Genomic DNA, 26,969 nt, shown 5'->3' on the forward strand with positions numbered 1-26,969 from the left:
GAGAAGGGGCAAAAGAGAGTAACTATATAGTTTTACAGCAAAATGGGCCGCATCCCAAAAGACAGAGACTGAAGCAATATATCTTAGCTCTGGATCTGACAGAACTGGGTTCAAAACCCACCTCTACCACTTTCAGCTTTTGGCTTTGGACAAGTTAAACTCTCTGAGACTCACTTTCATCATCAGTAGCATGATAACAATAAATCGCTGTGAGGATTACATAAGACAGCATATGGAAAGGGCTTAACAAATACCCAGTGCACATGAAGTCAATACATATTTGTCAAATAAATGAATGCTTTCATTTAGTGACTTGGGCTACTTTTGCTTTCATAGCAAGGACCCACTTTACTCAAATCTTTCCAATAGTGTTGACATACACAGTTTACAAACACTTAGCATTAGACAACTTCTTTCCTTTCTGCTACAAGCCTCTTTATTATCTACTACCCAAGAAATGCCAATCTTGGTAACCATGCCACACTATATATATTTCTCTGGTTACTATTGTGGTTTTACAAAGATAAGCATTTAATTTCTGAAAAAAATGCTGTTCAGCTAAAAATTTTTCTCTCCATAACAGATTCAAAATTAATATTACTTTTTTTAAATTTGAAAAAAAACACACAATTGTTTCAGCCAAACTTAGTGCACTGATATTAATGGGAAATTCCAAAAGTAATAGCCATGTAAGATTCAAACTCATGAATCTATGGCAGAGTCAACCATCGCTCTGAATGAGCAGACTAACCATCTGCCTCTAAACATTACAGAATATTAATGTACAGGCATTAGAACCCGGGACACAATATAATTAACCAAAAAATGTTTATTATTGATTTTTATTAAACCAAGCTCAAAGTAGTCGCTTATTTTCCACTACAAACAAAGCTATAGCTAGCACCTTTTGCTTAGAATTGTTTTACTTGGCCTAACATATATCAGGAAGATATTCCATTTGCTTAGAGCTTCACTGTTTTGCTCTTATTTTTCTTTAGAGGGAAAATTGCCTACAGGGAGTTCTAGTGCAGAAATGCTGTCTTCATGCAAGGACGAAGTTCCACCCGGCCCAAGAAGAGGTTGGGTTTAACATACATCCCATCTGTGCATTTCCACATCTTTCTGTGGGGGTTGGAGAGAAAAATTTGTAATATTTACTTTGCAAAGACACCTCAGAGATTTTTTTTTAAGCTGATAGAGATATAGGTGAAAATATGTCCTAGAAAATTATTTATTTTCAGGGTCTAAAGAGAAAAACACTTGGTCAGCCAACTCCATTCAGTCATTTTCCCCTTTTATTATTATAATTATCCTTTTGCCTGAGGAGTACATACCTGACAGGTTTTATGTCTGAATTACTGTAAATGCACGGGACTTTTCACCTGTGAGTATGCAAAGACATTCAAACTGATTCAAAATAAATGATTTATGTGCTATTAATTGAATTGAAAAACAAAAGCAGGCCTACTCTTACTTAGAACGTTGCTAAAGCTAGATCTCTTTGGAAAATAAATGGTAAACGTAAAATTTCAAAGAATTTATGAGGCAATCTTTTTTTTTTTTTTTTTTTTTTTTTTTTTTTTTTTTTTTAATGAGGCAATTCTTAAGGACACGATTGCTCATGTAGTTGCCAGTGATAAGAGTACATTCTCCTGCTCTGTTGTGGTAAAAGCTCTACTTGGTTCGCCAAGAAGTTAAGGAGCACTTACGAATGAGGCTGACATTCTTTGTAAGTCACATCCTTTCTAATTCAAAGTGGCAGATTTTATCCTGATTTTAAAATATCCCATAACCAAAAATATAAGATTTCCTCTGTGTCTGTGAGGTACTGGTTCCAGGATCCTCACAGATACCAAAATCTGTAGATGCTCAAGTCCCTTATATAAAACAGCATAGTTTTGTACATAATCTACACACATCCTCCTGTGCACTTTAAAGCAAGCATGTCAAACTCAAAGGCTAACACGGGCCAAATGAACAAGGTTTAAGTTTATGTGGGCCGCAAAAAAACAAAAGCTTCGATTTTCATAGAAATGTAGGTTTATTTCGAAAAGTGTAGTATAAAAAAAAAAGAACAAGAGCAATGATAAAATTAATTTTTCTTCCTGACACTTGGCATCTTTTCTCTGCTACTATCTCTCCTACTTCAGGGGAAATCTTGTTTGCAGTGATTACTTTCAAAACTGACCCAAGGTGAATGTCAGTAATTCTGGATCTGACGGGAGACTTATTTCCTTTCATAATTGTAAATAACTGCTCACACCGTTATATTGGCTGGGCCACAAAAATATTTGTTCGTGGGCTGCGAGCTTGACATGCTTGCTTTAAATCATCTCTAGATTACTTGCAGTTCCTAAGCCAATGTACATTCCATATAAATAGCTGTTATATTGTATTGTTTCAAGAATAATGACAAGAAAAGGTCAGAACATGTACAGTACGCAAGCAACCATCATAGGACTTGTTACATAGTTCACATCAGCAACACTGTAAAAGTTGTTCAAGTATTTTGATCTGACATATACATATACATATACAATTTTGATGTATATATGCATGTTATATATATTTATATCCTTTTACATGACATATATCTTTGATTTTCTTAGCCAGTGTTGTACTGTACTTTTGCACTGCCGTGTAGTTTAGCAAGATCTGTTGTACAAGCATAGAAAGATGGGGAAAGAAAGGTAGAAAACGATCCTGATGGAACTGAGAAGTTGGAACTTGTGACCAGCAGTCAGATGCAGGGCATGTGAATCCCCCAAATCCTATGGATAGAGTGTGCTTTCCTTGATGTTCCTGCCAAAGTGAGGCTGGAAAGTCAAAGAGATCTGCAAGAGATGGACCAGCGCAAAGTTGCTGCAATTTGTAAATTCCAAACCTTTGCTTGACAATGATTGCAAATAGCTCATCATTTTTAAATCAATGAAACTCACAACTGAGTGTTTCATCAACTCACAGGAAACTGGGAGGAACTCTGACAACTATGCTAGTGTATGACTTATCACGGATGGAAACATTCAAGTGGAATTCCTTTGGTTTGGTCTTATTTGAAGACTAGGACAGACTTGTATATCCATGTTAAGTTTCATATTATATGGGAACTGCTGGGAATTTCTGCAATTATATCCTCAAAAGACAATGTGCACAAACAACAGAATTGTGAAGTAATTAAGTTGGTTTTGAATGAAAACTGAGCTTACTAGTCATAAGACACGAATTGTGCCTTTGACCTAAAATGTCCTTTAATTTCTTCATCCTTTAATTATGTACTCCCCCTTCAACCATTTTGAATCGAGTAATATTCTTTCTTCAAACCCTGCTCAAGGACCTCCTCTGCCCAGAAAGGCTACCTTTTATGCATCACCCACTTTGTATACATTACATCATTTATTCCCTAAAACAATGCAATAAGTAATAAATAATATTACCCATTCTACAGAAAATAGTGACTCAGAAGGGTTCAGAAACTTACAAGTTAATTCAAAGGTTTTTTAAAGCATCAAGAAATTTTATTTCTGCATAATTTTAAGGACTAAATGATGTGAAACCCTTCTTCCTATAAAGCACTTTTAAATGTTCTGAGCTTCTACAGGTGAAGAGATGGAGCTAAGACCATGGCATAAAGGTAGGCTACACCCTTCCATGACCACAAAATAATTAACCCAGGAGCACTGAACAGCATCACAAAAATTGTTCTGTCTCAGCTGATGGTGGGGTTAAGATTTTGAGGGTTTCCTACTACTTGAATGGCCTGAAAAGTCTTCAGGTAAGAAAGTAGAAAATAATTTGACAGAAATCCTGGGGATAAAAACACTGGCTTTTTTTCAATAAATAAGTTGTAGGGAAGAGAGAGGGAAGGAAGGGAGAGAGAGGACAGAAAGGAAAGAGAGAGGGTAAATCTTTGAGTGTAAAAAAAAAGAAATATATGAACCAATTGCAGTTTGTAGATCTTACTGAGACCCTGATTTTGGCACACTATGAAGAAATATTCATGAATTAATCATAGATATTTGAACACTGATTTGATCCTTGTTAGGTGTAATTGGTACTTTATTTTTAGTCTTCATCTTTTGACTTACATAGTGAAATATTTATGGATGAGATGATATTACATTTGGGATTCACTTCAAAATAATCCAGCGTGTAGTATATGGATATGGATGGACCACAGGGACATACAAGTGAAGCAAGATTGATTATAAGTTAATAATTATTGAAGCTGGTTGACTAGGTTAATTAAATTATTTTACCAACTTTTATGTATGCTTGAAATTTTCTGTAATAAGTAGGTTAAGGGAAAACGGTGGCTCTTGGCTCATGATACCAGGGGGACACCTGGCAAGACAAACTGTCTGGAAGGGTTATACTATCCAATAGGCCACACCAAATTATCACATATTAAGCCTTTTGGAAAATGAATTCACAAACCAATTATAGAAGACACATGAAGAAGCAACTCATTAGTGAAGGCCAGCATATAAGCATGTGCACACGTCTTCTCTCTCTCTCTCTCTTTCTCTCTCTCTCTCTCTCCCAGAATTAAGTCACCTGAATTTCAAATGATAGAACTAATAAATACAGCCTATAAAACTTAACAAATCTGCATGTAAGTAGGAGGTTGTTTTATTATTCTCTACGTAGGCTACTATAGACTTAGAAATTCTCCTAATTAAAAAATAATCATAGAATTGCTCAGACTTATTCAAATCCACACAAAAATGAAAATAAAAAGTATAACCAAAAAAATTTTAAAATAGTTACAAATTGGTAGACCCAGAGGTCTACCTACATTTGCTTTATTGCAGAGCTGGAGCCCCTCCGGCAATCTCAGCCTGCCCTCCCCTTATCTTTTCTGAACCGCCCAGGTAGGACTAACTCCACCCTCCCCTGCGCTACTTTCTTCAGGGCACCACTTCAGCACTTGGTTTTTTAAATTGCATTGTAGTTAGTTGTAGGTGTGTGTCTTCTACCAGACACGGAGCCCCTGAGGGCACTGGATTGACATACGGAAAGACAAAGGGGCGCGGGTTAAAATGTGAAAAGTTTCTTTCTTTCATAGGGTTCTGTTCTACTTCTCATCAACCACCGAACTCATTCTTGTGATGACTGATCAAAAGCTAACCATCAATAAGTTTTATAAATATCTACTTTGCAAAATAATCCATTTTCAAAGAATGTACGGGAAACGAAGATTGTGTTCCAACATTGCTCATGAATCAACAGGAGGGGTATAATTGCTCCATATTTGTGAGGAAAATAAAACAACCTATAGTGTATTTGTTTCACTGTGGGGTTTCTCAAGCCCTCAGAAGGGAAAAGAATCATGTACATGTGGGTTTGTCTACTCTAGGAGTATAGTTATAAGCTGGGTTTTATTACTCAGGCATAATTAAGTAGGTTCTCAAATTAGGTTCCTCTTTAGAAATGACTGCAGAGATAATTCTACATTAATACCCCTGGTTCATGTATCTGAAATAGTACAATAAATAAAAATGTAGGAAATAGCACAGTGTACAGCAGTGATATAGTAAATCAATATAAATTCACTTATATAACACTGGAGCAGGAGTATGAATGACAGTTCAACCTTTAAAAAATATTATCAAGTGGCTTTCTAATTGAGAGCACTTTAAAACACACACACACACACACACACACACAGAAACCAGAATATAACAGCACATTAAGGAATATATGATATTATTTCTCCTTTGAAAAGTGTTTTGTTCTTTGCAGCATGACGAGGTCAGTGTCCCCAAGCAGCCTGCAGCCTCTCCAACATTTCTCCCCTTCCCTTCCATGGCAACGTGGGTTAGCGAGACACTGAGCTTTTTGTGAGCTTTTTGTGATGTGTGTGTGAGGAGCGAGGCTTCAGGGAGGTCTCGAGGTGGAAAAATTTGTGACGCACTGGCTTCGGTGACTGAGTGAGAATTATTTATCGAGGGTTCTGTAACACAATAGTCACGGTCACCCTATGCTCATTTCAAAAATTACATTTGGTCTCGAAGCTCTTAACTTCGATGGAAGCCCTTGAACGGGAGCCCCACACGACTTGTTCACGGAAAAGATTATGAGATGGAGCCAACCAGCGTGCGCTGGATCCCTCTGGTTTGGAATCGCACCAGCTGAAAGCTCGAGAGAAATGCCCTATTGAACAAGTAACGTGTAAACGTACTTCTGTCTGGAAGCTGAGTGCAGTCGCGGGAGATGACCTTTGATTGACTATAACGTGTTCACCCTATGAGCCCTAGTTTGCCCTCTCCTGGCCTTGGCTGCTCCAGGGAGAGTCACCCCGTGTTCTCCCTAATTGTACGCGCCCCCCACCCTCCAACAGAACCGATCCCGACTGGAATCTGTTTCCCTTCTCTTGGAAAGGGCCTTCTTCATAGCTTTCCCAGCGCAGCTGAGTGTGAGGCCGAGCTCAGCCCGCGCCTAACAGCCTGATCTGTGTGCCGCACCTGATCCTTTAGAAGGAGCTGGAAAGTGTTTCGTTTTGTCTCTCCCCACCCTCCACGCCCACCCACCAGTAATAAAGCTAAAACTCTCTCCCTAGTCGGGGTCTGGTTAACACATTCACAGTCCCCCTCTTCTCCTGTCACCTGTCACTATCTTCCACCTGAGAAAAGCCTTGATAATACCCTATCTTACAGGGGGGAGGTTGCATGGCTCATTACAATGAATTGCTGAATCCAACACTTTCAAAGCAACAGTTGAGTGGGATGCCCCTGAAACAGCATCCTCCAGCTTCCTTGCAGCCTCTCCCAGCCCCTCGGCACCCCCCGGCCAGAGGCGGGGAGTTGCTTATTTCTGCACCGACAGACACAGGCCCCAGTAGCACTTCTTTGGCAGAATCTGAGAAGGCTTATTAATGGACAAACCTGTGCTTTTTAAAGTCCATCACCCGCTGGCCTTTAGCCGGCGCCTGGGACACACAGCACTGAGGTACATTCACGACTGTGCTAGGCAGGGCACACGGCTCTAGCAACATTAGATCAAGAGTATCGACCTTCAATATGTTCAAAAAATCAAACCGGAGATAGTACTGGGTGCCTCTGGAACGCCGGCTGTGCCTTCATTTGCCACTCATTTTGGAACTGGGATTGGACCAGCTGCGGAAGGAGGCACACCAGGCCGCTCTCGTCAGTCTTATCTTGCCTTTCCCTCTGGGACGGCTGGGGTGTGTGCAGCACTTGACAGAGTAAAGCAAAGGCCAGTGGGAATTCGCAAGCAGGACAAACAGGATCTATCAGCAGCCCTTGAAGGACTGCCCAAGGGAAGGGCTACCAAGGAGAGGCAGGCTCCTTCCTATAAGAGGATGTTTTATCAAGAGGCCCAAGGTGGGAACACCCCGGGGGGGTTATTCTGGCCATTTCCACAAAACCAAGAGCATGACTCTCATTTTCAGAATCATCGTGAGAAATGAAAGCAGTGGCTGCATATTGCAAAGAAGGCCTGAGAGGCTTTCCTTGAGCTCTGAAAACACCGCGCATGAGATCCCCGCCCCTCAGAGGACAGAGGGCTCCTCTAACTGCTGACATCTGAGCATCCTCACAGCACCACGAGCAACCCCCGCATTCCCTGTCCCAGAAGCCAAGGCGTCACCTGCTAGAACCGGACAAGTCCTCTCCCAGCACTCAAGGGAGGCAGATTTACCAAAGGGTGGCTCCTCAGCCTTAGAGAGCTAACGCAGCAAAGAACTGCCTACGCGGCCCTCAGAACTGTACTCACCAGCGACTGTGTTCCACTTTTACAGAAATTTGACAAAAGACAAAATCGCTAAACACAGTTAAAACAACCGCCTCCATACGCTGCATGTGAGCACAGAGCCACACCACCTCGATGCACCGTCACGTGTCAGGTTATTGGTTCAGAATTCTCAATCAGAAACATTCAGACTTCTAGCTGTTCCATGAAAGCCACAGAGTCTTCGTGAATAAACGGACAAACAAGCTTAAGAATGGCCTGGGTGTGCACTTATATCCCTCACTGAAAGTGCTATGAACTGAATTGTGCCTGCCCCACCCCCAACCACCCACCCACCCACCCAGTTGCATATGTTTAAGCCCTAATGCCCAAAGTGACTGAATTTGGAGATGGGCTTTTAAAAGGAAATTAAGGTTCATATAGAGAGAGCAGGCTGACAGCTCAAGGAGGTGGGAGCTGGTTGGGGGGCGGGGGGGGGGGGAGATTCAGCAAAAATGAATAAAAAAGAGAAAGAACTCATGGACATGAACAACAGTGTGGTGATTGTGGAAGGGAGGAGGGTAGAGGCAGGTATAGGAGAGATAAATGGTGATGGAAAAATAAAGAAAAAATTATGTTCAATATATAACCATCAAAAAAAAAGAGGTAATTAAGTTAAATGAGGTCATAAGGCTTGGATCCTGATCCTACAGGACTGGTGGCCTTATAGGAAGAGAGAAACAGAGAACTCCCTTTCTCCACGCACATGCGCGAGGACAGGCATGTGAGCACACAGTGAGAAAGCAGCCTCCTGCGAGCCAGGAAGGAGACCCTGGCCAGAACCTGCCGCTGCTGGAGCAGACCAGGGAAGAACGGAAAATGTATTCTGCTTGTTGCCACATGTGTAGGCATACACATATGATTTTTAAAACTAACCAGGGTGATCGAGTGTGCTGCCTCGCTCAGGCATCTGACAGTTACTCCTGCCAAGTTTTATATCAATATACTGAGATCTGAGGCGGCATCCAAACCGTTTAAAAGAGATTCTTCTGAAAAAAGCTTATGTATAGTTTATGATTTAAATACTATTGCCAACATTCTTCTTTTTTTAAAAAAAATGTTCCTCTTCAGCTTAAGAACTCGCTGTAATAAACCTGGACTTGAATATTCACAAGAAGCAAAAACTACAGAGTTAAAATACAACATGAGATCCATCCAGCTATAGATTTTGATGGGCTCTTTTGATCAGCATTTCTCTAGTTAGCCAGGATCTGAGCCCTAAAAAATGAACTGTATTTTGCAGTGAAATGATATCTGATTAAAGTTTAATGATGAGATTCCATAACTGTCCTACAGCAACATGGAAATATGCAACTGAACTCTTCACATACCCTTGTGTATAACCTTTAATGCTGATGCTAACCCTTCAGTGTACAACACAGGCAGAGACCCAGTTAAAGAACACCCTTCAGAGAAATGTCACAGACAAGGCTAAAGGCAAGAAACAGTCCAGAAAACATCCATTTCCTCAGAAGAAATTTAAAGCAGACATTATAATGGCAATCTAAGCAACTGTTAGACCAAATATTGGAAAAACCTATCCCATTGCTTTCTTTGTTGAAGGAAGACACCCAGCATTCAGTTATAGCTATCCTAATTTGCCCTAATTTATTCTAATTAGGGGAATGTAAAATAAATCCAACAATCTCTTTTTCCTCCTTTTTTTTTTTTTTAATCCTACAGGCATTTTATGACATGAAGTAAACATCTTTACAATACTAATCTAATGTGTTCTGAATATTTCTGGAACCCAGGACCCCACGAGATTTCTTATTACTACCTCAGCGTTCTTTTATTTTTTTTTATTTTTTTTAATATATTTTATTGATTTTTTACAGAGAGGAAGGGAGAGAGAGATAGAGAGTTAGAAACATCGATGAGAGAGAAACATCGATCAGCTGCTTCCTGCACATCTCCCACTGGGGATATGCCCACAATCCAGGTACATGCCCTTGACCGGAATCGAACCTGGGACCTTTCAGTCCGCAAGCCGAGGCTCTATCCACTGAGCCAAACCGGTTTCGGCCTCAGCGTTCTTTTAAATGCTACCAATAAACTTAAATTTGTCTGCAACCATAGTTTAAAATTTTTTTTCATAAGTTCAAACAGAAACTCTGATAATGGCAAGTATAGAACAAATAAATAGAGTTCCATTCCACACTTTTCAGATACCCATTATGTGTCAGGAAATACATATGGACATATATTTAAAGAGAATAAATTTCTCTATTTTGATTGGCTTACCCTCAAATACTATATACTAGTATTTCTATGATAAAAAAAAAAATAAAACCAAATGATGATTGACATCTCAAAAGTATCCAGAGATTGACTTTCTGAGTTGAAGACAGTCACACTACTGGATGGAAAATATCAGGCCCTCCCCCTTCTCCTCCTTTTCTTAAAATGAGAAAGAAGATTCAGGGACCACTGTCTCCTTTTATAAGCACTCTCCCTCATGGCCTTTGTGTGTCTGGGTTAGTATGAGGCCAGTCGAAAGGGGAAAATACATTTCTCCTAATATTCTGAGTTTCAAATGATTTTGTTCACTCTTAACCTGCCTTATTCTTTATTCTGTGTTCCTAAAATTCTTTCAGGCAACATGTGATTAAATTTATTAATATTCCCTTTTATTTTCATGTACATTTTATATTTGTTTGCCCCATTAATTCAATTATATTTTATTTATACTTAGTAGGAGGCCTTCACATATAAGATAATTTTCCTACCATTACTTATTATAATAAATTAAGTTAGGCCACGTAATTATCACCTCTCAGCTCCCAATAATCCTGTGACAGTTGCTATGATAAAATTATTTCCCAGAGGTATCATATATGCAACATTAGATTTTTGGAAGGATATTAAAGTCCCAATATAAAAAGTAATGCATTATTATGCAATATATTTCTAAAATATAATTCCAGATTAAATTGCTCAAATGTCAATACACCTATATAGAAAATTGATACCATTTTTAGTTCCTGACTTGCTTTAGGATCTGTACATAACCCAATGCCAAGCCTTCTTCACTTCCAGTTTCTTTTCATAACTGTGATCAAATCATTTAGCTAAATCATCATGTCTTAGTTTCTCTACTTATAAATTATGGGAAATAATAATTACTTGCTATATATCATATACCTAATTGTGAATTTCAGGGTATATTCTATTTTAAAATAAATAACCACTCAATTTTCCCTTCCATTAAGTCAAATTAAAAATAGATTTTTAAAATTGAATAAATCTGCATTTTGAACTCCTTAGAGTATGTCAGATTCTTGACAAGACTCTTAATCATGACAGATTCATACAGTGAGTTTTATGAATGATATGAAGGAAAGGAAATATTTTTCCCTTCCTTTTAAGCCCTTTCCTTATCTGATGTGATTATATATATATATATATATATATATATATATATATATATATCAGGATTTTTATTCCAGTTGGGTGGGGTATGGGAGCAATAGAGAGAGAATGAGGAAAGCTAAAAACTACAATAGGGCAAGGAAACCCCTATTTTTCATGAGAATATTACCTGTAAGGGCCAAGAGACTAACAAATACTAGGCATCCCCATTGGGGATGAGAGACAAGAGTCTGCTCTTAAATTGACTTCAGAGTAGAGGTGCCAAAACAAATAAATCACTGTAAGTGAAATGCTTTGAAAGGTAAATGGGCTTTAAAAATGTTTGTGTGGGTTAAGTTTTGTAATCAGAAGTATTCATTACTGTCTGATATGGTAAAGGCACATGTCCATCCGGATCTCTGGAGATCTCCTCCTGGTAGATAATTCATTATTTTTCAACCAATACCTAGCACAGTGGACACCCCCAACAAATGTTACTGAATGAAGAAAAGCAAACCAATGTTCAAACATGTTATGATTGACCTACTCCAAAATTGTATTCATTTGAGTAAGAAGTAATTAAAGGCCCAAAGTTCTCAGATTCCTTCAATCCATACTCACTTTTCATCAGTAAGAATTCTGGAATGATGAGCAACCCTAAATGCCTATTTGACCCAGCTACTCAAGCACTGATAGAATAAAAAGCAGAGTAAACGTCTACTACTTAGGATCCCCTGCCTCTAGCCAAGTTCATCCTCAAAGACCCTGTCTCACTTTGTATTGTCATTGTGGTATGACTTACAATCCTGAAGCCATTATAAAGAAATCTGAGAGAAGAATGGCACTTTGACAAGTTACTTTGGACTCCATAGTGGCTCCATTCTATTTTTTTTCCTTTATAGCAACCTTCTGTAACTGAAGTAAAAATACTTCAGTCATTTCTCTGATATGAGGAAGTCACATTTGTGGGTAGGCAAGAAACAACCTATTTGTTTTCCTAAAGTTTCACTGGACATAACTCTCTGGTCATAGATCACCAAAGGATTCTTTAATTTATAACCAGGAAGCCCCTGAATATTCATCAAGTCATCTAAAACATTGGTCAACAAGAAGTCACCTCAGTGGCTTTGTCCATATACCGAGATTCAATTACGGGAATGGCAATGCCCAAATCCCCAGGTCATTGAAAAATGAACAAGTAACATGAATTAAGCATGCAAAGCTACTGATGGTTGAGTGCATCAGTCTGGGGTCCCTGCTTGAATTCAGCCTAAATTCTGAAAGGGGACTCGATTTTGCCTTAGCCCCAGGAATTGACCTGGCCTGCTTTGGTCTAGCAGTTCTCTTAAACAGAGCCAGAAGCACCCCATATTTCTAGGCAAAATGATCTGGGGGGGAGGGTCTTTCCTCCAAGTTAATTTTTATAAACCTTCAGAGAGATTCAGAAAGTACTGGACCAATGTAATACCACTAAGATTGCTAATAGTAACTTGGTAGAGAACAGAAAAAGGGAGAGCCAAATTGGGGTTCAAACTGGTCTGGAAAAAATGTAGCAAGTCCAAAATGACTGTTCTGCAAGACTAGAGATAGAATGGAGCCACTTCTAATTTGAAGAGTGCCACTACCAATGATGGTTTTGCTCGTTGCTAATAAAAAGAGCTGACTCAGTGAATACTCACCATTAGCCAGCACTGTCCTAAGTATTAGAACATGTCTTAATTTATTTAATCCTCAGGACAACCCTAAGAGGTAGGAATTATTATTACCATAGATTTCATCAATGGCAAAATGGAAACCCAGAGAGGTTAACTCACTCCAAGCTACTCAGTGAATAATGGCCGAGGGAGGGCCAACACCAGGTGCAGTGTTTATGCGTCTGCCCGTCCCCATCCTGCCTTGTCCCACCCCTGAAAGCTTGGAAGAGTGCCCCATGCACAAGCACAGACAGTGAGATGAGGACGACAAGCACGGTGTTTGTGGGAGGCAGTGTCATGTTGCCTGCAGCGCTGGCCCAGCTGGGGTGAGAGTTTGTCCTTGCCTGGCTCCTTAGAGGCACTCCTCATCTGTCTCAGGGCATCTCCACAAACTGCTCTGCTCTACAAATACACTCTAGGTTTTCCAAAGAAAGCTTAAGGTTATAAAGACCGGGACAGATATCACTACAAAAAAAACAAAAAACAAAAAACAAAAAACAAAAAAAAAACAACTTCAAGTAGATCCCACATTATAAACTAGAAAACTGGAAAGAAGAGAGACCTGGCTATAGATAATACTCTTTGTACCACACCCAGGGAGTATCCATGGGATACTCCAAACAGGAGCTCCTGAAATTTCAGAGTTGCATGATTTGTATGGTCATGCCTTAAACATCAAAACAAAATTTCTTCCCATCTAATTTGCTTTTTTGGTACTGGGCTTTTCAAAGTTGAAATAAAGAAAAGATAGAAAACACATTCACAGATGATATTCAAAACCACTGATGAAGGAGTTTCATTCCTTTTTTCTTTTAATTTGCCTCGCATTAAAGTCCTCTCGTAACTTGACAGTGGTGTGACTAAAATACCCAGTATATCTTAGTGAAAAGCTATTTTTAAAATCACTTGATTTAGAAAACTCCAATCATGGTAATTTCATGGGGATTCTTAGTACACAAATTAAAAGTTTTAAATTGCTCTGCAAGAATTTGTGAGTTCAAATAATCTTAATTAGGAAAGCCCTACCTTGATGCATATTTATCAGTTGTTTTTAACATCTGCCCTGATACAAAATTATTTTGAGGATTGCTCTATGAGTTATAGCTCCCGTGGTCAGTAATAGCAGTAATGATGCAATATGAGACGAGGAGCCAGAAGTGTGATTCCAGTCTTGCCTGACTCTGCCACTCTTCATCTCTGGATCCTGAGAATGTCACTTAACTTCTCTCAGTCTGTTTCCTCCTGTCCAAAGAGGAAACACAGTTCCCACCTCAAAGTGTTGTTTCACGGATCAATGGGATTTCGGTAAACCACAAGGCACCATAATATAGCATACTATTAAAACCGTGTTCTGTACAAAAATGCCATGGTAATCACCGTAGGACATTTCTCTTAATTCCGGTCCCTTATTCTGCAAGAGGTTTTAAAAAATAAATCAGACTCTACAGGCAAATATATACATATATACATATATATATATATATATATATACACACACACACACAATTTACATATATATATATATATATATATATATATATATATATATATATATATTAAAATTACAACCCAAATGTGGTGGCAGTGTGGCTCAATGAGAAAAGTGCACGTGTAGTCTGGTGCAAAAGGGAATCAATCTACTTGGCTGATGTGGCAACTTTGCCAACTCATGACCCTCGGTTCTCTCATTTGAGAAATGAAATAAGAAGTCTCCGATTACGAATGATGTGGGAATTAGAAAAAAATATATATGTAAGGCCTCTAGCAGGACAGGCACACAGTAGGTGCTCAATACATGGCACCCATTTCACATCAAAGAAGCCATTTAATTAAGCCGAGTATGCGGTGCGTCTCCACACTCACAACAGCTGAGCAGTGTTCTGCTCAGAACAGTGCATCCATTAGCAGAGTCCCAAATAAACCTCGGCCAGGGCCAGAGCCCTGGGTTTATCCCACTGGAGACTCCAGCAGATTAAGGTTGTGCTCGCTGCATTCGCGTTTCCTGCTTTAGACCGCTATTTTGTAAAGATGTACTAATGGAACCTCAACTGGGAAGAATAAAATTAATGCGAACCAATAGGGCAACTCCAAGGGCAGAATTTTTCCAAACCTACTTTTTTTTTTTTTTTTTTACTAAGATGAACTACTTCTCTGTTCGTTACTTACTTAGGGATAGGGGTGGGGCCCAGGGACGAGGATAAGGAAAAAGCCAAAGTGAATCTGCTGTTGTTACGGGGGAGAACTGTTCAATTGGATCCAAATAAACAGCCTTTGGCCTCCCCACGTCCAGAGCGCGTGTAGAGTCAGGCCGGCTGGAGGCGTCTGGAGCAACCAGCAGGACAGCGGGCGCAAGTCCTCGGGCGCCCGGCCTGGCCCCGGCAAACCCAGCGCGGCGGGCAGCCGGCACCGCGCGGAGGGCGAGTTAGCGGCGTGGAGCTGGGGAGGGGCGCATGCAGCTGGGTTAGTGGTGACTCGACCATGCGGCTCGGCATTCCTGCTCGGCAAACGCGCGTAGGCAAAACAGACTTGATGCTTACAAGGATCCCAGCCCAAAATGGAGTGTCTCTGACTAGCAGGGAGGGGCTGATGCTCGCCATGAGGAAGCCCACCACGGTCACGGCGATGCCCAGGGCCAGCTGCAGCAGGGCGAGCAGCAGCGGGAACCGGCAGCCGCAGCACGTCCGGGCCTCCTCCTCCCCGCACTCCTTGGGGGCCCCCGTGCCCTTCTTCGGCCCCATGTCGTCGGGCCCGGCGGCGTCCCCGGCCGGCGGCCCCCCCTGCCTCCGCTGGCCGCGGGGCTGCCGGTCCTTGCCCATGGCGGCGGCGTGGGTGGGACCGGGCGTGTGCGGCGCGCACTGGGCCCCGAGCGGCGCTGGGCGGGCTGAGCCTGCCCTGGTATTCGGATTACGGAGGCTGAACAAATATGGAAAACATTTGGAGCCGACTGGCCGGGCCTCCAAAGGCCACAGGGAGCCCGCAGCACAGGGGGGAGTCGAGGGGGGTCGCCAACTGCCAACGCGCTGGGACGCAGCGCCGGCTGGGCCCGCGGGCAGGGTTTGCCCGAAGCCCGTGGGAGCCGGCGCGGGTGCCTTGGCCTCTTCAATCCTTTAAACAGGCGGGCTGCTGGGGGGGCGGGGGGCGGGGGAGAATGTCTGTTGTCATCATTCCAAACCCCAAGATTTTTGTTTTTGTTTTTTTGTTTTCTGAGAGGTGCAATGCAAGGTGACGAATGTTTAAATCATTTCAGTTTAATTAATAGACAATTTAATCTAAAATAGGCATCGCTGGGCTCCAAGCTGTGAAATCGTTTCCAGGAGCTCAACTGTTTCTTTCCCAACAAAGGCACGGGCTCTTTTTCTTTTTTAAGTTCTGCAATCTAACTGACAAAGGCGTTTCTCCCATTGAGGTATTTGCTTTTGAAATAACTGTTTACAGAGATGCTGGGCTCATTGTGAACTCTCTCACATGTACTTTTTTTTAAAAGCTCTTTTAACTGTTTATGTGGAGTCCCCAGCCAGTCTTCACTAATTTCCACAACCGTGCCTGGGGGGGGGGGGGGTTATTATGCACCTAGGACTCCCGCATTTGTCTCAGTCTACATTTAGGAAATTCTAAAAGCACCTACAGTGTGCGACAATATTAAGGATGTTCAAGACATAATGTGGCCCCTGCCCAAAGTCATAGAACTAATCAATAAAACTGATTCTTCTTATTCCCACATACTTCTCAGTAGCACTTAGAATTTCAGTGAAACCACTAAGAAATGATCCCTTCACTTTGGAGTATTTATATATCACATTGGTATGGTCATGTGAACAATCAGAACGCTGTATTAAAAAAATAAATGATGTTGCCAAGATACTAGAATAGATACTCCTAGATTGTTCTATCTCAGCACATTTAAAGTCTAACTCTGCTCTGTTTCCTCAGAATTATACCCTAATTGTCATCAGCTCTCCTTGAAACAGCCTAGTTAGTCCACACAAAGGTACCTTTGAAGACATAAAATATATTATTCCTTATGTTATGAATGTCATTGTTTTCCTTCCACCTTCCTTCTGGATCAGTGAGAAAAAATAAGGTCCGTGGAACACATTGCAGTAGCTTGGGAAGCAGAATCCAAACCGCGGCCCCCCTGTTCCCCCTAGAGCAGCAGAAGCAGCCCTCAACCTGAGGAGTTGCACTGACATAGGGTCACTGTCAGCTGCTTTGCGGCCATTACACCATTAGGGTTTCTAGGGAGAACAGACAAAAGCTGGTGTTACATAAGCTACCCACCTGATTTGGCCATGACTGAGAACAAAACAAATGAAACAGAACAATACTTACTTTTTTCTATCTAAATATACTAAACATTTTTAGGAAGCTAACTGACCACCTGGAATTATTTGTTAGTATGAATAATATAGCTTCCAAATACTGAGTATCTATTCTATTCTGTAACAAACACATGCTAGGTGCTTTACATACCTTACTGTTGTTACTCCTTAGAAACACCTTATAATTACAGTTTCCACTTCTAAAGATGCAAAATGAATATCAGAATTATTAAGTAACCAGATTAATAAGTCACACTCCTATTTGGGGATGGAGGTGAAGGTAACCAAATGTGAACTCTTGTGAATTACCTATAGGCAAACAAATGGGTGTTAGGCTGTTTAAATTGTTCGTGATTTAAAACAATTTAATGATCATGGGTAGTATTTCATCTATCATAGAATTAGCTATTGGCCTTGAACCTATAGCTACCTGAGAACTGTACAAAAATATCTTGATTCACCACCATAATATACAGGGTGGGCAACAGTAGGCTTACAGTTGTGAGTATGCAAAAACAGTTTATTCTTGTATTATTATTTATTGATTATTGTATTATTTGTTTATATTACAACTGTAAACCTACTGTTGCCCAACCCTGTATACAATCGTTGATGGAGACCATTATTCCTATTACAAATATATAACTAGATGCAGGCTCTATTGGCTAACCATACTGCTGGGCTGTCATTTAGTTAAGAATAAAATATCCCTATTCCTCAAAACCTTAAGTTAGGTATAAATTAGAATAAAACAAAATAATAGGGTGCTCCTGTAGGTTTGTCTTTTAAGTTTCAGAACTAGTGAGGCTCACAGTTACAAAACAGTTGTACATACTTTCTTTTCTAAAGCCTTCCTTTTAATTGCCTAGCTGCGACAAGTTACAAATGAAACCAGTAGCAGCGAACAACAGCCCGGATAAATTGTAATCCTGACTCCAGTGTTCAGCTTCCGGGGAAGCAGGCAGCGGTATAGGGGCCTCCCACCTGCTCAGATTTCCGGCTGCATGCTGGAATCTGGGCCTGAGGGCTTGATCGTTGGCGATACCATGAGATGATATTGATGAGGACAGTATTTCCACTTAATTCATACAGGAAAGTAAAAACAAAAAACAGGGTGAGGAAAGTTGTCCAGAGGTTACAGATAGAGAGTAATCAGGGCTAAAATGGGATCAAAAGGTCCTTACGGATACAGAAGGGAGAGCGCTCCCTTTAATATATCTTTTTCTATGAGAAAAGCCACCGTTTCCAGCTTTTCACATAGTTTAACAGAAATGAACATGGCTTCTTTAGTATTCATAAATTCTAATGCCTCTCTTTTATAGGGTAAGCAATAACCTCTTCAGATATTTATATTACCGGGAAGAAAGGCAAAGTAGAAACAAAGTGTTTTTCAGATACTCTATTGGCTGCTCCTATAACTCAAAAATGACAAGAGATTATAAATTAGAAAGTGCAGGAGAGTAGTCAACATAAAGGATTTGAGATTATTTTGATCCTCTGGGGAAAATAACAAAATCAAGCTTAGTATCTCTCTTTGCTGTATCTCAATTTCAACATTATTTCGAACTGTTTCTGCTTTAGAAGTTCAGAACTGGGATGATGATAACTCTTTTTAAAACAAGTGTCATTAACAAAATGGCCTTGGGAAATCCACCTGAAAATAATCTCCAAACCCACATATTTCTGAACACATGATCTTGGACTCACCAAGAACAAAATAAAGATTTCATGGAAAAAATTATTACAGTTCCAAAGTCTATATCAAATCTCTTTAATGTGTAGTTAAATATATCAAAAATGCTCATTCAGATTTGATTTAAAGAAGTATCAGACACTCCACAGAGAACTGAACTCACCATTGGCTCATATGTCTCACTGGCCTCCATACATGAGTCTAGAAATATTGCTGATCTGTGTGTGTGTGTGTGTGTGTGTGTGTGTACAACAAATAACTCTCTATTCTTTTCCTTTTTTTATTTCTGTGTCATTAATTCTGTGTCTTTTGGCTCAAGTTTCTTCTCAGAATAATTGACCTATTTATGATTTTTTGCATAACAGTTCATATTTTCAAGTTAAATGTCTTAGGGGCAGTGTACTCACTATGATCAACAGAGCGTTTATAACTCTTATTCTATAAAGAGTCCGTAGAGATGGTTACTATCAATCATTCCCTAATGCATTCTACCTATTTATATGATATTTATAATGATATCAATTTTTCCGCGTAACTTTGTACATGTAAGTTTTGTCCGTGTAATTTTGACATGTCCACAATAATGAAGAAGAAATATACTTATTTTATTTAAGAAATAAAGAGAGGCTGTGGCTGGTGAATCCATTGGTTGGGCATTGTTCTGTGCACCAAAAGGTTGCTGGTTCAATTTCCTGGTCAGGGCACATGCCCTGGTTGTGGACTCAATCCCCAGGGGAATGCAGGAGGCAGCCAATAGAGGTTTCTCTCTCCCTCTCCCTTCCTCTCTCTCTAAAATCAACTTAAAAAGACAAACTTTTTTTTTCCAAAAGAAATAAGAAGTGAAGAATGTATAAGTAAATTGTGGTATATTCATACAGTGGAATACTACTTGCTAATAAGTAGGAGTGAACTACTGATATAGGCAATGACATGAATGAATCTCACCAATAGTTTGCTGAGCAAAACGAATCAGACAGAAAATATCATTGCATAATTCCATTTATATAAAAATAAAAATGCAAAACTAACTTGTGATCATTGAATTTAAAAAGTGATTTGGTCTTGGGATGAGAGAGCTGACTAGAAAGGAGCCGAAGGGGGCTTGCTAGGGTGACGGAAGTCTTCTGTATCTTGCGTTGGGTGGTGGTTACATGGGTGCAAACAACTGTGAGAACTCACTGAACAGCATTTAAGGTCTGTGCATGTTTATTGTATGTAACGATGTCTCAATTTTTTAAACGTAATAACAAGAGAAATACAAGGAGTCACTGTGTATCCATAACGAATTAACAATTTAAAAAATAAAGTTTGTGCGTTTTGTTTTGTTTTGAATTTAAATTACCTTACAAAATTCTTTTCTTCCTGCCTTTCTGGCTCCTCAGAATTACTTATCTATTCCTGTCTAATAAATCACCCTAAAATAGTAGTTTGGAACAACAATAATTATTTTTCCATGGTTTCTATGAGTCAAATAGTCAGGGCAAAGCAAGAATAGTTTATTTCATCACATTTTCTGGAGTCTCAGCTGAAAGACTCAGAATCATCTGAAGTTTTGACTGAGGCAGGAAGATCTGCTTTCATGGAGGCTCACTAATCTGATCGGCAAGTTGGTGCCTTTCCGTGTGGTCTCTCCAGGCATTGGCCTCCCTACAGGGCTGTTGTGTGTCCTCACAACACGGTATCTGGCTTCAATCAGAACGAGAGATTCAGAGATTGAGAAAACATGGTGAAGCCATCCTTTTTATGACACAGCCTCAGAAGTCACTTAGCAACACCTGAGCCTCATTCTGTTCTTTAGAAGGGAGTCACTAGGTCCAGCCCACATTCAAGAGGAGAAAAATTAAGAAAGAGTATCAAACAATCAAAACCATATTTTAAAACCACCATACCCTCCCCTCAATAACTTCATGAACTGTGCTTCCTTGGCTGATCTCCTAAAGGTTGGTTTCTTTCTTGGTCCTCTTCCTTCTAACACGATACGCTCCATGATTTCAATGAAAACTCCCAAATCTATTCAAAGAGCCCAGACTTCTTTCCTTAGCGCTAGATCTGCAAATGTAACTACCTACCCACATTTCCATTTGAATGTCCCAAATGTGCCTCAAATTCACTCTGTCCTTGAACTCCACAGAGAAACCAAGTAAGATAAACATAAAGTGTCCACAGATTTTAGTGGCAAGATGGTCATTGGTTGCCTTTGCCAAAGCAATCCCATATAGCAGTTTCAAGATTTCAGTGAGTTTAAGAGGACAGAGGGGGGAAAGAGGTACAAAAAAATCTGTGGAAAATCTTAGCTATGAGAGGAAAGAAAGAGAAAAGCCTATAGCTAGAGGGATAATATCCTTTTTTGGACAGTTGATCAGATAAGTTCCTTGAGGTGGGAGAATTAGTCAGAAGGAAAGTCCCCGTGTAGACTGAGATGGGAGGAAAGAATGAAAGACTAGATAAAGTGCAGTTGAGTTTGCAGGAGTGGGAGGAAAACATTTGAGAGAACTCATATCTTCTAGGCTCTGTGTATAAGCAATATTTTTATTCTAAATGAGGCAGATTTTAGATATAGAGCCATTCTAACTCTACATCCTATCCCACAGCACGTTATTGCTATATCTCATAAGTATAGATAAATTTTAATGAAAATACATTATTTCCTGAAAATTTTCTCTAAAAGAACAAAAACAATTTTCTATGAATTACAATAAGAATAATTTCTAGAATATATGTATATATGTATATATGATACACATATTTATAAGTTACAAAATACTCTTACATATTATATCTTTAAGTCTAACCAAAATGAAGTTGAAATTTCTTCAGAGTGGTTAAGTGACTTGCCCAAGGCGACATTTTTTCTTCTTGCTCTAAGTCCAGATATTCCTGCCAAGGCCCAGGGTAGCAAGAACAGATGCTGATTAGGGTCTAGAGCAGCAATTTTAAACCGGCGCACCGCAAGAATTTTTAAAACATGCAATACCTGACTATTTAGTCAGAAGCACTGACGTCTTTTCCCTAGACCAGTGATGGCAAACCTATGACACGCGTGTCAGAGGTGACACGCGAACTCATTTTTTTGGTTGATTTTTCTTTGTTAAATGGCATTTAAATATATAAAATAAATATCAAAAATATGTCTTTGTTTTACTATGGTTGCAAATATCAAAAAAAATTCTATATGCGACACGGCACCAGAGTTAAGTTAGGTTTTTTCAAAATGCTGACATGCCGAGCTCAAAAGGTTCGCCATCACTGGCCTAGACTGTCAAATAAAAAAAAAATGGCAACAGTCAACACAATAGCCATCTGGTGTGAATGAATCAAAGTCATACCTACTTTTTGTCAGATCAGCAATAAATATATGTTTTGGTGTGCCGCAGAATTTTAGTAATTAGTTTAAAACGTGCCATGAGATTAAAAGCACCATCAGCCCTAACCGGTTTTTCTCAGTGGATAGAGCGTTGGCCAGCAGACTCAAGGGTCCCAGGTTCAATTCCGGTCAAGGGCATGTACTTGGTTGGGGCACATCCCCAGAGGGGGTGTGCAGGAGGGAGCTGATCAATGTTTCTCTCTCATTGATGTTTCTAACTCTCTATCCCTTTCCCTTCCTCTCTGTAAAAAATCAATAAAATATATTTAAAAAAATAAATAAAATAAAAGCACCATCAAGGTAGACACCAGGCTTTCTTAGTCATGATTGGTCCGACACACAGTACAAATAACATTGTGTGGTGTTAATATTGATAAATCATAAATACAGTTTACATACAAGATTCATGAGGATTCAGATCTCTCTGATATTAATAATATTTCTTAAAATCCTAGAATCTCATATTTTCTCTGTACATTTAAATTTTTGTTTTAAGAATCATCTTGAGCAGTGGTTCTCAGCCTTGGCTGCACATTAGAATCACCTGGGAATCTTTTTAAAATCCTGATTTCTGGGCCTCATCCTCCAGAAATTCTGTTTCTTTGTTACTAATATTGTGGTCCCACCCCATAACAAAGAAACAGAATTTCCGGAGGATGAGGCCCAGAAATCAGGATTTTAAAAAGATTCCCAGGTGATTCTAATGTGCAGCCAAGGTTGAGAACCACTGATCTTGAGGAACAACATGACTGGGATACTCTAGATAAATTATAACCAGGTTTTTAAAATAATAACATTAAAGAACACATCAAAGTTATTTTTCAAATCCTATGTGTTGTAAGCAAACTATAGGATTTTCACTTTGACCACTAATCTTCCTCCTTAGTTTGAATAGCTGAGTCATTGTCTGACTCTCAGCAGATTGATATCTTTTACCATTTTTATTGTAATGTAAGTTTCCATGGAATTACAAGCCCCTGAACTTGTTTCCATACACAGTCATTACCACATTAAAAGACAGCTTTGACCGTCAGACAAAACCTTGTAGGCCTGGTTCTTTTCTCCAACCATTCTTCTATGAATTCGCTCTCATTTTTTACTCAGTACAAGCGCAAGGGCTAGACTCAGACTGCCTGACTTCCAACCTCCTAATTCTTACCAGCTGTGCGATGTGGACAAGTTCCTTCACCTCTCTCAGCCTCAATTTCCTTTCTGTAACATGTAAATATTAGAAGTACTTGCCTCAGAAGGTTGCTATGAAGTATAAATACAATAGTTCATGAAAACACACAGAACATTCCCTGGCACGGGTAAGTAACCCATAATTGTTAGCTATTATCCTAACCCTGCCCTCTTCTCTTATTCCCTTCCCTTTCCTATGCATTATCGCTCTCTGAAATTTCTCTTTGGCAATTCTGCTTTCATTGTTTCTCCTCCTACACTCTCCACAGAAAAATAGAACCCTCCCTGTCCTTCTGCTTTACTCGCTGCCTGATGCTCTGAAGTTTCAGCTACTGAATTAGTGCTTTACTTCACAATATAATTTTTTCCCCCTCACCACCACCTCTGTATTCTCACCCAACTCTGTAATTCTGGGACTTTTCCGGAATGATCCCTAAAGAAAGATGACTTCCCCCCCCCACCCTCCTCTTCTAGTGGTTTCTGTTTCTTTTGAGTGCCTCATCTGACCTTTGACCCCGCCCCCTGCTTCAGGGAAGTGACCAGAGTCAAATGCTGTCTTTCACCCACCCCCAGTAACAGTGGTTCTCAACCTTCTGGCCCTTTAAATACAGTTCCTCATGTTGTGACCCAACCATAAAATTATTTTCGTTGCTACTTCATAACTGTAATGTTGCTACTGTTATGAATCGTAATGTAAATATCTGATAGGCAGGATGGTCTTAAGCGACCCCTGTGAAAGGGTTGTTCGACCGTCAGAGGGGTCTCGACCCACAGGTTAAGAACCGCTGTCTTAGAAGGACCTCATTTTATTGTGTAATCTTTTGCTAAGCATCTTGTGAAGGCTGCCTCAAAATAAGCAGGGGATTCACGCTTGGTTTCCCCAGTGGATTTCAAATTATTTCACAGAAGTTACCGAATTGCTGCCACTTTAAAAACAATGTTTTCAGAGGGAACGGGAGGTGGGGAAGTAGAAGAGGGTATGGGGGGATAAATGGTGATGGAAGGAGACCTGACTTGGGGTGGTGAACACACAATACAATATACAGATGATGTGTTACAGAATCGCACACCTGAAATCTATGTAATTTTATTGACCAGTGTCACCCCAATAAATTCAATAAAAAATTTAAAAACAGTGTTTTAATAATCTAACATTAAGCTAGATTAAAGTTTAACAGAAAAGTGTTCACATTTTTCACGTTATATTCCCTAAAATATCACTCATGGGATGGTGGATGTCTTTGTTTGGGGCCTAAAATCCTTCTATGTGTTGGGGAATGGCCCCTCACCACCCAGTATGGTTTTGTGTGACTGCTGTCCACGCCAGAACCACAGGAGTTGGCTATCGGACTTGATTGGGGCACTGGTCGTATCCCTGCCCCCTCCCCTGGGTGTAAGGCTCAGGCACATGCAGGACAAGGCCAAGGCAGGATGCATCAGAGTCCTTCCATCAGGCCTGGGGGAAGGATGCTGGGATGGAAGCGGTCCTCTCTTCCTTCTGGAAGGGAGGCTGCCAGAGGGAGGAATTCTGTTGCCCCACTTGGAGGGAGTCTTTCTATGACACGTGAGAACAAAGCCAATGAGCAAAGAGGCTGGGATGGTCAAAACAAAGGAAGGGGGAGATGTTTCTTGAGTCTCCAAAAACAATGACGCCTGAAGCAAGCTCACTCTCGATGGACAAGACAGGAGACTGTCTCGCTCACCACCGCACCATCCTTCTCGGCAGACACCAGGGCTCCATCAATATTCGTTGAGTGGGTAAATGTACACGAAGCCAGGAGACACTCCTCAGGTTTCTTGAGTTATTTCTAACCCTTGAAACTGGAGGTGCCCTGACTGCCGAATGCACCCACCCAGGTAAACCTCCGTATTGCCCAGGAGCACCCTCAGCTCTGCAATTACAGCTCAACAGCAGCATAAGGACAATATATGGAAGTGACGGGTGAGCCATACATTTATTCCCAAAAAGATAGGAATATTAAAATAACACATTTTCTGTCAGACTGTGTAGGAAGATACGGGGCCATTGTAGGGCAGACAGACATTTTATAAGTTGTCAATTCACAAACCTGTTTAACTTGGCCCGTGGGGAAATGCCGAGTGCCATGTTAAAATCTGTATCACCTTTAGCTTAATTGTATTTGTACTAGTAGAGCATCATGCTCAGTTAGTTATTTACACCTGGAACTTTTGTTGCTCTCTTATTGGCCTAAATCATAAATTAAGTAGTATATTAACAGATACTCGCATGCACTGATTTTTAGCCAGGGATGCAGGTCAGACTCACCTGTAATGCATTTAAAATGTTTTCTTGTAGACATAGGCACCCCTATATTCATTGCAGTGTTATTTACAAGGGCCAAGATATGGAAGCAACCTAAGTATCCATTGATAGGTGAATGGATAAAGATGTAGTGCACATATATTATAGAATATTACTCAGCTACAAAAAAGAATGACATCTTGCCATTTGTGACAACATGGATGGACCTGGAGGTTATTGTGCTAAATGAAATAAGTCAGAGAAAGATATAGCATATGACTTTGCTTATATGTGGAATCTCAAAAACAAAATAAGTAAACAAACAAAACAGACACAAACTCATAGATACAGAGAACATTTTGATGATTGTCAAATAGGAGGGGTTTTGGGTACTGGATGAAAAAGGGGGAGGGATTAAGATGTACAAATTTCCAGTTATAAAAATAAACATGGGGATATAAAGTATAGCATATGGAATATAGTCAATAATACTGTAATGACTATGTATGGCACCAAATGGGTCCTAGACTTATCAGGGTGATCACTTCATACGTTATATAAATGTCTAATCACATTTATATAAATGTGCTGTAAAAAAGAAGGAACTCTTACCATTTGCAACAGCTTGGATGGAACTGGAGAGCATTATGCTAAGTGAAATAAGCCAGTCAATGAAAGAAAAATACCACATGATCTCACTCATTTATGGATAATAAAGACCATTAGAAACTGACGAACAAAAATAGATAAGAGGCAGAGCAGCATCTAACAGACTGTCAAACTACAGCGGGAAGGCCGGGGAGGGTTGGGGGGCGGGAGGAGGCAGGTAAGAGATCAACCAAAGGACTTGTATGCATGCATATAAGCATAACCAATGGACATAAGACACTGGGGGGTAGGGGAGGCCAGGGGAATGTTAAGTGGGGGGGAAGGAGACATATGTAATACTCTTTATAATACTTTAAGTAATAAAACAAAATTTAAAAAATTTAAAAAAACCTATGGTACACTGAGTGGATTAGAAAACTGAGGTACATCTACACAATGGAATACTGAGCTTCTGTAAAAAAGAAGGAATTCCTACCATTTGCAACAGCATGGATAGAAATGGAGAGCATTATGCTAAGTGAAATAAGCCAGTCAGAAAAAGATAAATATCACATGATCTCACTCATTTGTGGAATATAATGAACAACATAAACTGATGAAAAAAAAAATAGATCCAGAGACATAAAAGCATCAAACAGATTATCAAACCTCAGAGGGAAGGCAGGGGAGAGTGGGGGGAGGGGCGGGGGTAAGAGATCAACCAAAGAACTTGAGTGCATATAAGCATAACCAATGGACACAGACA

The 26,969-nt window shown here is 40.0% G+C and overlaps 1 protein-coding gene across 2 annotated transcripts in view; it reads right to left on the minus strand.

The window, feature by feature from the left end:
- The window catches only part of SSPN (sarcospan), a gene marked incomplete at its 5' end in the record, with an annotated part of 49,304 nt that overhangs the window by 18,438 nt on the left and 3,897 nt on the right, over nt 1-26,969 (minus strand). Inside the window, one exon of one of the 2 annotated variants that reach the window (XM_081084154.1) lies at nt 15,332-15,610. The exons of the other annotated variant lie outside the window; for it this stretch is intronic. Coding sequence (XP_080940280.1) covers nt 15,332-15,610 — 279 coding nt within the window. Of the gene's footprint in view, nt 1-15,331; nt 15,611-26,969 lie in introns of those variants that run through there. 2 annotated transcript variants of the gene reach the window in all.

Source organism: Myotis nattereri (assembly GCF_964212035.1).
Source record: "Myotis nattereri genome assembly, chromosome: 2".
Lineage (NCBI taxonomy): Eukaryota > Metazoa > Chordata > Mammalia > Chiroptera > Vespertilionidae > Myotis > Myotis nattereri.